The 12,232-nt window shown below is 53.9% G+C and overlaps 6 protein-coding genes across 6 annotated transcripts; 3 read left to right on the forward strand and 3 right to left on the reverse strand.

The window, feature by feature from the left end:
* Positions 1-697: 697 nt before the first annotated feature.
* On the reverse strand, positions 698-859 carry CORC01_14134 (uncharacterized protein; the record flags this gene model as incomplete). The annotated part of the gene is made up of 1 exon (XM_022625745.1): positions 698-859. The coding sequence occupies one exon, from the start codon at positions 857-859 to the stop codon at positions 698-700; it is 162 nt and encodes a 53-aa protein (XP_022467744.1).
* Positions 860-2,423: 1,564 nt separating this feature from the next.
* Positions 2,424-2,732, forward strand: CORC01_14135 (uncharacterized protein; the record flags this gene model as incomplete). Its single annotated transcript, XM_022625746.1, has 1 exon — positions 2,424-2,732. The coding sequence occupies one exon, from the start codon at positions 2,424-2,426 to the stop codon at positions 2,730-2,732; it is 309 nt and encodes a 102-aa protein (XP_022467745.1).
* Positions 2,733-3,098: 366 nt separating this feature from the next.
* Positions 3,099-4,068, reverse strand: CORC01_14136 (uncharacterized protein; the record flags this gene model as incomplete). Its single annotated transcript, XM_022625747.1, has 2 exons — positions 3,099-3,459; positions 3,629-4,068. The coding sequence occupies 2 exons, from the start codon at positions 4,066-4,068 to the stop codon at positions 3,099-3,101; spliced, it is 801 nt and encodes a 266-aa protein (XP_022467746.1).
* A 1,567-nt stretch (positions 4,069-5,635) lies between these two features.
* CORC01_14137 (uncharacterized protein) lies at positions 5,636-6,503 on the forward strand (the record flags this gene model as incomplete). Its single annotated transcript, XM_022625748.1, has 4 exons — positions 5,636-5,653; positions 5,747-5,853; positions 5,998-6,014; positions 6,430-6,503. The coding sequence occupies 4 exons, from the start codon at positions 5,636-5,638 to the stop codon at positions 6,501-6,503; spliced, it is 216 nt and encodes a 71-aa protein (XP_022467747.1).
* A 758-nt stretch (positions 6,504-7,261) lies between these two features.
* CORC01_14138 (uncharacterized protein) lies at positions 7,262-7,924 on the forward strand (the record flags this gene model as incomplete). Its single annotated transcript, XM_022625749.1, has 1 exon — positions 7,262-7,924. A coding segment is annotated over one exon (663 nt), but the record flags the coding sequence as incomplete, so codon positions are not given.
* Positions 7,925-10,254: 2,330 nt separating this feature from the next.
* Positions 10,255-10,479, reverse strand: CORC01_14139 (uncharacterized protein; the record flags this gene model as incomplete). Its single annotated transcript, XM_022625750.1, has 1 exon — positions 10,255-10,479. One exon carries the CDS (start codon positions 10,477-10,479, stop codon positions 10,255-10,257), a length of 225 nt encoding a protein of 74 aa, XP_022467749.1.
* Positions 10,480-12,232: the final 1,753 nt, after the last annotated feature.

Below are 12,232 nucleotides of genomic sequence, written 5' to 3' on the forward strand. Positions count from 1 at the left end.
TCCCCGACGGGGGCCACGCTCGTGACAATCTTTAGCGGGCATCAAACCCCTGGAGGCAGCTTGACCGGTGTGGAGTAGGGCATTCATCGAGTGCTCTTTGCGGTCAAGAGGATTCGCAGGACGCCCGCACCTGGTCCCCTCGAAAGTTTAAACTGTTCAGGGGCCGGGGATGGGGCCCAAGGGCCTGCCATCTCTCTCGGCCGTTGAATGCTTGGTGGTCTTGGGGAGCGCTTTTGAATTTCGCCGGTTGGCTCGGACGGGTGGAAAAGAACCGTTTCCTTGTGTACTGTTCACTAAAGTGTCGAAGACGACATCGGGTTGTGGGCGTTTGCGGTACACCGGTCAGACGTATCGGTCGTTGGCATCAACACTTGATCTCATCATCGGGGGAATGCTGGAAGTAATTCGTCCGACTTGCCGAGGAAGCAGCTAACTTTTCTCGCCTCACCTCCTCTATCGAATCCGGCACGTACCGATTACAAGATAGAGGAGAAGGTTTGGGGCGGGGGACGGATATGTCATACTATCAAAGCGCTGATGTGTAGAGATGAATTCGCGGGCATCGTCATGTCAAATGTAGCACAGAGTTCAGACTCCTGTCAAAGCGAGAGACGCACCCGGGCCACACTGAGACCTATGTCTCACGTGAAGCATTGCCTTTGTAGATCCTGATAAAAACTTCTGGGTAATTTGGCGCTTACAGAAACGTCGGAGAAAAGGAGCGCAGTGGGTATGTCGAGCCGCGACTCTCTATTAATTTTGGAACATCTCCATCCAAGAACGAAACAACACGGTATCGTCGTTCCCGAGAAGACCACGAAGGCGGAAAACCGCGGGCCCCAACCCGGAGGGCCAGCATCGAGCTCTGGCAAGGCTCTTTGGCTTTCTGAGGCCTTGAGCAAGCAAACTGACGTCGTGCTGGCGTCTTCACTGTAGCATCGCCGAGATCGCCGGAAAGTCAAAAAGCATAATGAGGTTAACTTGTTGAGGGCTCAAGCTTTGCGAGGGGAATGGGAAGGGTTTGATCGTTGGAGATTTCCATTGCAGCATTTGGCAGGTAGCGCACGGTCGATCCGGTCCAGGGTGGAACATGGGCAGATGGGCACCAATGCTCCCCCCCTCCCCCCTCAAATTGATATCCCGTACCTCCAGCAGGGCCGGCATCAACCGGTGACAGGTATGTTGAGTCAAGAGCATCACTCTCCCGCGAATCTATCGAGAGTCGAGACCGTCGAGATGAACCTGAAGGGCCAAGCCATGATTAGGTAGTGGCGGGATGTGACGGGAACGACCTGTCACCCCCCTTTTGCTCTCATTCAAGTTCCTGACCGTGGTGGGTCAAACCGTTCTCATCGGTCTGGCGAAGGCAACATCCATCACACATTCAACAGGTTCGAACGGGCCAGCTCCTTGCTACACGCGAGGCGCTACCGGCTATCCGCGATAATGCCGGTGACGGGGCCGGGCGGCAAGCCGCCGGGAACTGACGGAAAGTGCAGTGCCGGCTGATGAACAGTGAAAGGGAGAAACCGTTGACTGGTCGCTACCCCATTGAGTCGAATAACATTTTCCACGTGGTGAAAGGATAGCCCCGTCGAGAAGAACGCCAGCCTGCGGAGGCGGCGGAGCGAAGAAGAGCACACAAAGACAAGGCGAATTTGAAACGTCCCCGACAATGGGACGGTGGTCAACTCATCTGGGAACGCCTAGCGGCAATCCCATGCCCGTAGACGGCGGAGAGCGATCCATTTGACCAGCTAGAGCACCCGTTTTCTCTTACGAACAGGAAGAAGTGGATGGACCAGGCCGCGCGAGAAGGGTACAACTGCAACTGCTGGCTCTCTAGGTCTCTCATGGGAACCTTGATGGGGAGAACAGAAACGAAAAGAGGGATACGGCATCGAATCAAAGAGTACAAATTTGCTGGGAAGATGTCGTCAGTCCAGTCACCAAAAAGGAGCGGTGACCTTATCAATCTCGTCGGAAATGATGGCCTCTGCGTCGGTAGATCCAACTTCTCGCTCGCGTCGGCACCTTGAGGGACAGCTGGAGCTTGGACGGCACAAGGCTCACGCCGTTACTTACTGCTGGCAGGGCGAGTAATACAGGAGGGATGCGTAGTATGGCCCGAAATGGCATTGGGATGCGCCTCTCCGTCGTTTCGCTTTGACAAACGGATTTTGAATGATCTCCGCCGGACAGGGGCAGGGCCACGTGCAGGCCGATGGGCTGTGTCCCAAACTCTAGCCCATCGATCTGGTTGAAGAAATGAAATCAATCAAGATATGAAGGGGGAAAAAAAATGTGACCTGGCCCTGGAAAGAGACGTGGGCGACGAGACTTGTGGTTTGCCGAGAGATTATATGGATGGGGATGTATAGATTTCCCCCTGGGCCCTGCCATAACGGTGGGCGCACAAAGACATGCATAAGTTTGAACCCCCAGAGACTGGGTGGTCAGGGCCGATACTTTCGAGTTCCCTTGCCTCTTGTTACATTGTGCGGAATATTTCTTTGACTTCAGCCAAGCCAGGAACGACGTCCGTATTGCATCTGAAATGTTTGAATGAACTGTTCTCTCATGGCATCAAGGTGAAAGTAAGGCAACTGGCTTGGATATTTGCCCTGAAATCGCGAGGTCGTTCTCGGAACGCGTTGAGTTGTCACGTTGCAGCCATGATGCTCGTTCGGGAGGACTCCAGAGTCTCATTAGACGTGGGAAACGCTGCTTGACTCGAGCGGCGCATTAAAGGGAGCAACCTCATAGTCTACGGCACCTACCGGATTTGTCTGAACTGTCTGTGGTCAGAAGTCGAACCGTCTTGCCAGTACCGTTCGTACTTGAAGCAAAGCCTTGCGTCGGCACCGCGCGGCTGCGCCAGCATTGATTCTGCATCTACCCTTGCCCGGGCTACATTGCTTTCTCTTTGTGCGCCAGAACTGTCTCTCTAGTTTCTGTGACTCTTGTCACCTGTGTGTACCTCGGCCTCCCTATCATATTCCAACTCTTCACCTTCTTGGCGCGAGTGCGGGGAGTTAGTTCACTTGCAATGTACAATGTACCGCGCTTTAGGGCCATGCACAAGAGTACCGTAGCCTCTACCATGGGCTCTCGTCATTGCCCCTGTCCGGCTCTGCAGCTTCAAGGTCCCAAGTTCTCAGCCCAGTTGACGAGAATAAGATCGGGGAGGCTGCATTGTTGCCCCCTTCAGTTGCATTTCCATCTGGCTTCGTCTCTGAGTACCTTATCATGGTCTTGGTCTCCTCCTCCACCCCTTGATCGTCTCGTTTCTCAGCTCTGCCGCGGTCACTAGAACGACTTGCACCCAGACCCCTTGCACAAATGGGTGGGGGGTCCCTGGGCCGACGTCCCAGCGGCTTCTGGGTCTTGATGGCACGCAGCAAAAGCGCACGTTCTCTTGCTTCCATAATCCCAGCCGGTGACTCGAAAGTCATGTGTCTGGGGGACCCATTTTCGATTCGTAATTGGTGAAGAGAGGCCTGGCAAGGAGACGACAGAGAAGAGAGGCAGCAGCCAGAGCAAGGCACCTTGTCGAGAGAGAAGCTATGAAGACACACTAGCGCGCAACATGCCTGACCAAATCTCCCAACATGGTTAGTTTACTCACTGTGAGAAAACTCTCTTTTCTCTGCCCTCCTCCTTCCGGCATGGCTTCGGTTTAGCGTCGAGGTCCTGCCTGGGTGGTGGCCAAGGATCACCATCGTCCAGAGTCCAGCAGCTGTCTGTCTGCTGGCTTGCTGGTTCTCCATCCCCCCCCGTCCCTTCCCCGTTCTGCCTGGCCCTCCTCCTCAAATCTTGCGCCCTCGTCGAATAGAAGCTCGAGAAGGGCAACGACGGTTTTAGGGGACGAGCCGGTGCCTGTTTCGCTATCTCTGCCGTCCGTGAAGAAGGATCACCCCTGGCGTAGGCTAGTCTGGAGAGCCAATTTTGGGCAAAACGCAAGCCATGTACGTACGTCTGGCATGCGAGGCCAGCTTTGGCGTCGTTGTGGTTTGTTCGGCTACCCGTGGTGCCCGGCCGGCCACCAGTAGCATAGTACGGGTCCATACTGGTGGGTTCTCATGTTCACATTTTCCCATTTTCCACAACCCATGACGCTAAGAGCATCACTGGCTCGCGACATGGAGGCAAGATTGCAAAGCAGCACACCGGCGCGGAGGGAAGAGGTTAGCCATCAGACCAAACCAGACCAGACCAAGCAACCGATGAGAAAGCGGAGCCACAAAGAGTCGAGGAAGCAGGGGTCGTTGCGTAGGCACTGCGCGTTGCCGGCCTGGCGTGCGTACCTGGGAGGGTGGGAAGTTGGAACGGATCGCGAAGAGGGCTGCTGCTCCCAAGAGTACCTCACCCATGCCTTGCTGTGTATGTAGGTTCCTTGCTTGGGCTTTGGGCCAGTTTACCCCATACGTGTGACCGGCGGCCAGACAGACAACATAGCCAGTGCTGTGCAGCGGCACCGTTTGCGACTTCGAGTGTGCGTCTATGTGTCCAATATGCGTGTCCGTACGTCGAGCGGGAGAGGAGGGTAGGGGAAGGGGAAGAGGACTCGGGCACACACTCCCCCCAAAGACAGCCCAAAACCTTATGCACACCCCCTCGGAACCGGCCTGAGTCTGAAGGGATTATGCTCCAAGAGGGAACGAGCAAGAGCCTGAACACTGCGCGCACGCGTTTCTATTCGGTCTACGGGTACCGCATCACTTGTCTCTTTCTGCCCGATCCGTCCGTCCTTGTCTGTCTCAACTCACTTTTGGTCAGTGGCCCATGGCCTGGGTTTCTAACCTTTCTGGAGCCCGGCAAGCCAGAGCAAGGGCCAAGGGGGCAATCAAAATTCTGGGGCCATGATGCTTGCTCATCTGCCCGCCAGTCTGGTCTGGCTTTTGGGTCCCGCCGGCGCTGGCTTGCTCAGGACTCAGGCTCATCAGTGGCTCCTTGTTTGTGTCTCTGTTCCTACTCTCACTTGTCTCTGCTACCGACTCGCCCTCTTCCTCTCTCCCTCTATTTCTGTGTACACTATGGTCTGGCCTGGCCCTCCCACTCCCCCCCCCCTCGTCCCGTTTACCTCACATATACCTCCGACGTAGCGGTACTTGTATGGGCCTGACCTAGCATGACAATCCCAGGTACATTCTTTGCGTGGATTCCCCGAGCGTCGCCCACTGACTCCATCCATCACAGTCTCCAAGCACCGGGCCATCTATATACAGAACCACCAAGCACCTCTCCCACGTAGTCCTTGCACTCCTCGCCCTGCTCCCATTCGAATCCACACTTTGATAATACCTCGCCCCGACCTTTAAATATTAACGCGCCCACCCTTTTCTCAACTCTGACGACGGCTTCATCGCGTTTCCAGCTCTCCAACGATCTTTTCTACCATTTTATTTTTTTATATACCTACTTACTTAACGTGTTGCAAATTCTCTCACCAAGCCCGTATCTTCTGGCCACCACCCCCCTGACAGTGCGACCCGGATCCCCGCCGCCACCAGCTTATACCGTACTCACCCATTTCGACTAATACCCGCCGCCTGGGGGCTTTTTTTCCCTCTGTACTTTCGGATCTACCTCCGATTCTCACGTCCCACGAAAACCACAACACCCAGAAGCAATAATGTGCAACTATACCCAAGTATGTCTGGTCCGAAAGCACGCAGGTTCCGCTGCGGCAGAGGATCCCTCTTTGCAAGGACCGCGGGACTGACATTTTTGTTTGTTTTTGCAGAGAGAATTCCACTGCGGCCACGTCCGCTGGATTGTTTCGCGGTGGTGTCCGGTCTACACTCGCACGCAACGACGCTGTCCGCCGTGTGTCACGCATTTCGAGTACAGGTACGTCTCCAGTCGTTTCTTTTTCTTCTTCCCCCTTGGGCGCCCTCTTGCAGATCCTGACGGATCACACGGAGCCCCTTCTTACTCGTCTTTTCCGTATGACTATGCTCATGGACAACATAACTGACGTGCGTCCAAAAACAGGGGAGATGAAGTCTGTGGTATGTTCCTCTCCGCGGCAACGCCTATCTCCAGTCTTGGCCCTCTCAACCTTCTTTGCTCTTGGAGCAAGCTCCCCCCGTTCGACCACGCCGGGCAGGGGTGTGCGCGTGTTTTGTGTCTGTCTGCTGCCACGGAAAATGAAATGTGCCTCCAACTCCACTCAAACTCCAAGCACCTGGAATTGGGACCGGCATGGGGGTGTAGGGGCAGGAAATTTGGCCTGCTGAGTGTCCCTGCTCCCCCTGCCCTCCCCTCTCCCGAGTGAGAGAGAGCACAGCAAGCCAAAGCATCGATCACAGACACAGCAGCACCCTTCACCCGTGTGGCGGTTGATGCGGTTATTCCCAATCCCTTTTTCCCTTCCCCTCCAACCCCCATCCCAGACACCTCGGGACTAACATTGTCTCATCGCAGGCGAATGCAAGCCTTCAGCACCGATCGTGTGGGAGAGCATGATCAAGCGCAATAACACGCCAGTCAGACTATAAGCACAACGAACCCACCGATGATGCTTTCCACTCTATTCATCCACCACTTTTCAGACAATATTCCGATCAAAAAGGCCCGCCGGCGCCTAGGATACAGATCCGGTCTGCGGCACGTCTCTCGTCTATCACATCTCACATTCCCCCTAGGCCGCTTTTGCTCTGTCCCTCCGGCCTCTCGGGACAAACACAACTCCAGAGAGACGGGATGGGTGTGTGTGTGAGGGAGAGAGAGAGCGAGAAATTGTGCGAACCAATTTCGCCAGGACCAATTTTTTTTTTCTTCAACGACATTTGATACTTGGCGACTCGAGGATGCGTCGCGTAACACAGCCACTTATCCCACACGTCAAGCATGCGTCAAGGCAAACGGCAACGGCGGGCTGCTTCGAAACGACAATTACACGGTACAAGCTTATCTGGCTCCGGACGTGGACTGATGACCAAACCGGAGAAGTTGAACAAAGCTGTACCTCGTCAAGGCAGTATTTTGCGACATTGTGCCATATGGACGGACCCTTTCTACCGAAAATCGACGCCGGCTCCAATTTGAATTCCCGTCTGCAGGGCTATGACAGGACCGGTGGAGGGATGATGGATGCACACTCGCAGTAAGAGGGGGGACGGACGCATAGCGTTGAGACGGTCTCGCCCATGCCGATCTCAACACAGTGAGCTAAGCACCATTTTGAATGGCTCATTTCTAAGAGGAGGAATAACGTCAAGAGGGGAGGGGTGGGGGAAGATTCTTTTGGGGGAAAAAAAAGAAAACAAATCTCGGGCAAGGTGCAACTCTGCACCTCAACCACGGCGTTTGCGAATTCGAGCATTGCGGACCGGAAGTTTTGGCGCTGATACGGAAACGAGCATTTCAACAATTTCCTTTTTGGGACGGGGAGGAGGGGAAAGGGCAAGGAGGAAAAAGACACACACTCCTGGAGACGGGAAAGCAACAGGACAAACCCGCCACACAGCAAAAGCTTGATGGGCACGAGGATCAACACCACGCGGAGAGGAGTTCGGTACCCATGGATGCTGGACGGGAGGGTCCGCAAGGGGTGGGAAGCAAAAGAGGAGACGGCGTCGCGGACTATTCAACTTTATTCGGGCGCCTACACCGACCACGGCACCGGGCTAGCGGCGGCACTCCCCGGTCAAAGACGAGACGAGACCGGTCTGTCTACCCTCCATCACAGCATTCCCCATCTCTTTTCATCCTCCTGTCTGCCCATGGGCCGGTCAGTCGTGCATTAGCGAACGTCGACCGCGTCTGGCTCGGCTCTCGACTTGTATCTGAGCATCTCACCCATCTCACCCATTCAACCCCTCCGCCACCACTCACACTCACACTCAAACTCACACTTACGCTCACTCACACTCTCACTCAAACTCGCTCACACTCATCATCACAAGCTTCGCGATAAGAGAGCAGTCAATAGTCTTTGACCGGAGATGCTGGAACCATTTTCTTCCGGCGATGATTTAATCCTATTTCTTTTTCTTCTCTTTTTGGCATGTTCTCCAAGGCAATCAAGGAAAGGATACTGGAGTTTGGGATAGGGAACAAGCATGTTTTTTTTTTTATAGCCGTCCGTCTGCAATCACAAGCGGGGGTAGTTTGCGGGGGTTTGCATATCTTGGTTTGAGTCTTTTCTTGCTTTGCTCGTTCCTCTCAACACCTCCCATCCATTCGACAGTGGGTACAGTTGGGGGGGGAGAGCGCAAACATTGTTTCCTGTACATATATACCCACCAAGATCTCGTCACACTTCACACATTTCACACTAAACAGACGCGCTTTGGCAGCACGGCACAGACAGCGCAGTAGTAGCGCTCATATCAGAAAAACAATTGAGAAAACTGGAGATATTTACTTACTCCTGTTTGTGTATCCTCTCATTATACCCTGCCTTTAAGTGACACCCGCGTCTTGAGTGTTCATGCGCTCGCTGGATTAGTCCAAGTTGCGGCCACGTACCTGCCAGGGTATTGGGTTTCGTGATACTTTGAGATTAAACACTACACAATACGTAAGAAGGCCGGGAGAAGGTTCAAGTGTGTGAGGAGCGAACATTCTGCAGCGTTCAATCGTCTAGCACACATACCTCACATGGACACACACATACACCCACACACACATTCATACATCCATACCCGACACCTTCCATTCTCCGCCCCATGGAAAGTACACAGTGACTTTCCCTCCCTCATTCAACACATCCTTGAACATGAGATGACACGCCAAACATATCCTGGCCAGAGCGAATCTAGAGCAAGCCAGGGGCCACATATTCCGAGGACCTAGTACTGGACAAAATGTAGCGCTTTGGTACACGCAACGAGGGTTACATGGTTCGTGAAAAAAGCATGCTAATTATGAGGGGATGATTGAGGAGCGGGACTAGACTGGGGGACTTTGTAGGCAAGGCGAGACGAGACAGGGCTTGACAGGGACGAGTGGGGAGGGGGATTTTCCGTTAGTTCGACCAAGTACACAGACACACACACGTCACAGGGTTGGTGCTTGATGTGCTTAGTGCTGCAACGTGTGGGAGGGACCGGAGAAGTGAGGATGTGTGTGTGTGTGTGTGCGTCCATGTGTGTGTGCAAGGGGAGGGAGGCACGTATGCGCAAGGAGGATTGACCGGTGAAGCTGCAGTGCAGTGGCCTGTCGCCCTCTCGTTGGTCGCTTCATTACGACATGTGCCGGGCAGAGAGGGAGAAGGGCAGACCGGGCTTACGGGACCGGTGGGAAATGAGACGAATGACAGTGATGAGAGGTGGTGATATCGGGCAATCTTGGGTTTGCTGTGCTGTACAAGAGTGCGTTTAACCATGGGCAAACGCTTGGGTCTGGGTTGCTTGGAAACAAGCGGCAGGCAGATTCGTTTGAGCGGGTGGTGGTGGTGGTGGTGATGGGAATCATGGCACACACGCAGGCGAGACGCTGACGGCCCTCAGACATCCCATCCCTTTTGCGGCCCGATGCCGCCCACTCTATGGACTGACCGGTTATAACAGGACTCAATGCGCCGTGTAGGGTCCTCGGTGAGAAATCAGGTGTAGAGCGAGTGGGAGTGCAAGGACCCCAGCTTGGGAGGGAACAACGGAGCGACTCTCACGGTATCAGACGGGTGTCGGCGTGGGGTGGAAGAACGTGGGACCCTCGAGGTTTATCAATATCATCACGGTAAAGAACCCCCCCCATCTACCCAGTCCGGGTAGGCTCATGGCACATCTTTGGACCTTTGGGTCTTTGGGTCCCGCAAGCCACCACGCTACTGCTCGAAGAAAACACCACGCTTTCCTCAAGCAGTAGCGTGGGCGTCTTTGGTGGTCGGGACTGGGAACAGTTCGAGCTGCCCAACGTGGGAGAACGTGGGAGGATCATGAAGGGAGACGGGAGAGAGAGGGTGGGGGTTAGTGGCAGTTGGTGCGCGACGGGGATGGTCATCTGAAGTGTTTCGAGTCCCTCCACGCGCACGCGCGGCCCCTATCAACGACAATGAAACGTGTGAGTTCAAGTTCGTGTCGTGGGCTGTAAGTGGGCATTGGCGATTCCGCGCCATAGGTCAAGTTGGGCACGCAAGGCCACCAAGCCGCAAGAACAAAGTGCTGTCTCGCTGCTGGAAGTTGGGATGCCGTGCATCGCATCGCAGCTCAGCTGACCAGAAGCAAGAAAAAAAAGGAGTCGGGCACTATCCAACGCAACCGTACATGAGAGGATGATGATTGTGATAATATATATCTGACTTCAAAGCACCTGGGATAATGCGCTGCGACGCAGAAGCGAGAGCGCATCAGGCACGGCGAGCCGCTCATTGGCGCGTACCTTTTGGGCGCTGCGCGAAAGTTGTTTATTGTCTCTGGGGCTCGCAGAGACGTTGTCTTGCAAGCCCTGCGGCGTTAGGTGCAGGGCGGTCGAAGATGTCTTGACCATCGGCACGGCACTCACACCGGTCATTTGAGGTACATGCATGGCGCGATGTGTGAGATATTCCCGGAGATGGAGGGGGTGGGCCAGTCTGCTTGTTGCACAAGCAAGTGTAAGCATGTAAGTCTCACTTACTGAAGGTATGAGTCTGAGTGCAAGTGTGAGACTCACAAGTGAGATGACGGGCATGTTTGCAACTCATGACGATGGGGTACCGACACGACCAGCACACACTTCGCCCTGGTATCCGGTCTGGCTTGTCGGAATTGTACGAGATACTCGGCCTGTTAAGTTGGGTTCCGGCAGCTCACGCCGGTTCGTGCGTGTAACTCTAACGGCGTTGAGCCAAGCGACATTGGCAATGAAAGGCCTCTCCTCAGTTGGCCAACGGCACCGTCCGGCGTGGCCCGCAGAAGCGAATCACACGGCATCAAATGGCATGGCAATCTGGCCTAGCCCAACTGCCTCACCGGGCGATCAATATCCCAACCTGCTCAACTTGGGTGACCGGTGAGGTTGTGGATCTCTCTCTCACTTCTTGTAGTTCTCTACCCCTCTCTGATCTTTGAGTTGATTACAAACTGATTTGACGCCAAGCCGGCTGCGCTAGATCAATCCGTTGTCAAGCAGATGCGGGTGTCAAAGGAGCTGCGCGTCAAACTAAGCAAACGAGCTTTTTTTCCCTGCACCTCGGTCGTCATGCGGCATCCTCGGCCCCGGGGGAGGTGAGGGGCGGGCCAAAGAATGCATGTTTTTCCATCGCTATACGGATAGGGCTGTACGAAGTACTTTGTCATTGTTGATCTGCTCTCCGGGCCGCATTCTAGGTGTAGGTATTCGCGCCGGATGATCGGTGCATTGCACGTCTCTGTAGGGCCAAAAGCTAGTGAGGTCCGTGTCGAAAGCTTGGGTACTTTACACTTTTCTTTTCTGTTGAAGGACACGAGCTCACGTAGCAGTGAAGTGCCGGATGTCGTGGGATTGACGAGATGGTATCCCTTTTTCGACGCTCGGTTTCTGCCGGTCGAGGTAAGGAAACCAACAAACTTTCACATTTGCTGAAGCTGTTGCCAAATTGGCGCTCTCTTCCCACCCTTCAACGTTTTCTACGTAGTAACGCGCAGCTGCATGGAGCTATGGCCATTGGACGGACAGGGCCGTTGCATCCCATCCCACATTCACGTCGCAGCGGCAGTCAAAGTAAGATGAGAGGCCGGGGTGGGACTGTCATCCTCTCTTCAAAAGTTCAGAACACTATCGGTCCCGGCCCAACAATCGAAAAAGGCTTCCATGTCGCAAGCAATTGACCCCGGATGATGAGTGGCCCTGCCTGTACGGATAAACTTCGAATATATCCTCTTTGGAAACCTGGACCGTGGAAAAGTTTGTCCCTGAGTCATGGGCTTTAGCAACTTAACGAGGTGTGCAACCCTTGAATGGCTTGGAGGCTTGCCTCACAGGCCGGAAATGTCAACTCTGGCCCCCGCTCCCTCCCTCTCTCTCTCCGACATGCTGGCCTGCTTGCTTGTTGCGCCTGTCAGATATCATGTCCCCTAGCAGATCTAATGGCTGTTTATCTGCCGTGACCAGCCTTCCTGTCACCTTCTCGAAGCGTAAACACCCCAGACGAACAGAGCATCTCCAGATGCGCCTAGTTGCTGAAGATAATTGATTAATAGTATTTAAATATATTCCTTATTATATTTTTTTATAATTTTCAAATATTAAACTATTTTTTATTTATTTACTATAATAAAGGTTTTATTAAAAAAAATATTATTATAATTATTTTCTATTA

The sequence above is a fragment of the Colletotrichum orchidophilum genome, assembly GCF_001831195.1.
Source record: "Colletotrichum orchidophilum strain IMI 309357 chromosome Unknown Scaffold_242.1, whole genome shotgun sequence".
Taxonomy (NCBI): domain Eukaryota; kingdom Fungi; phylum Ascomycota; class Sordariomycetes; order Glomerellales; family Glomerellaceae; genus Colletotrichum; species Colletotrichum orchidophilum.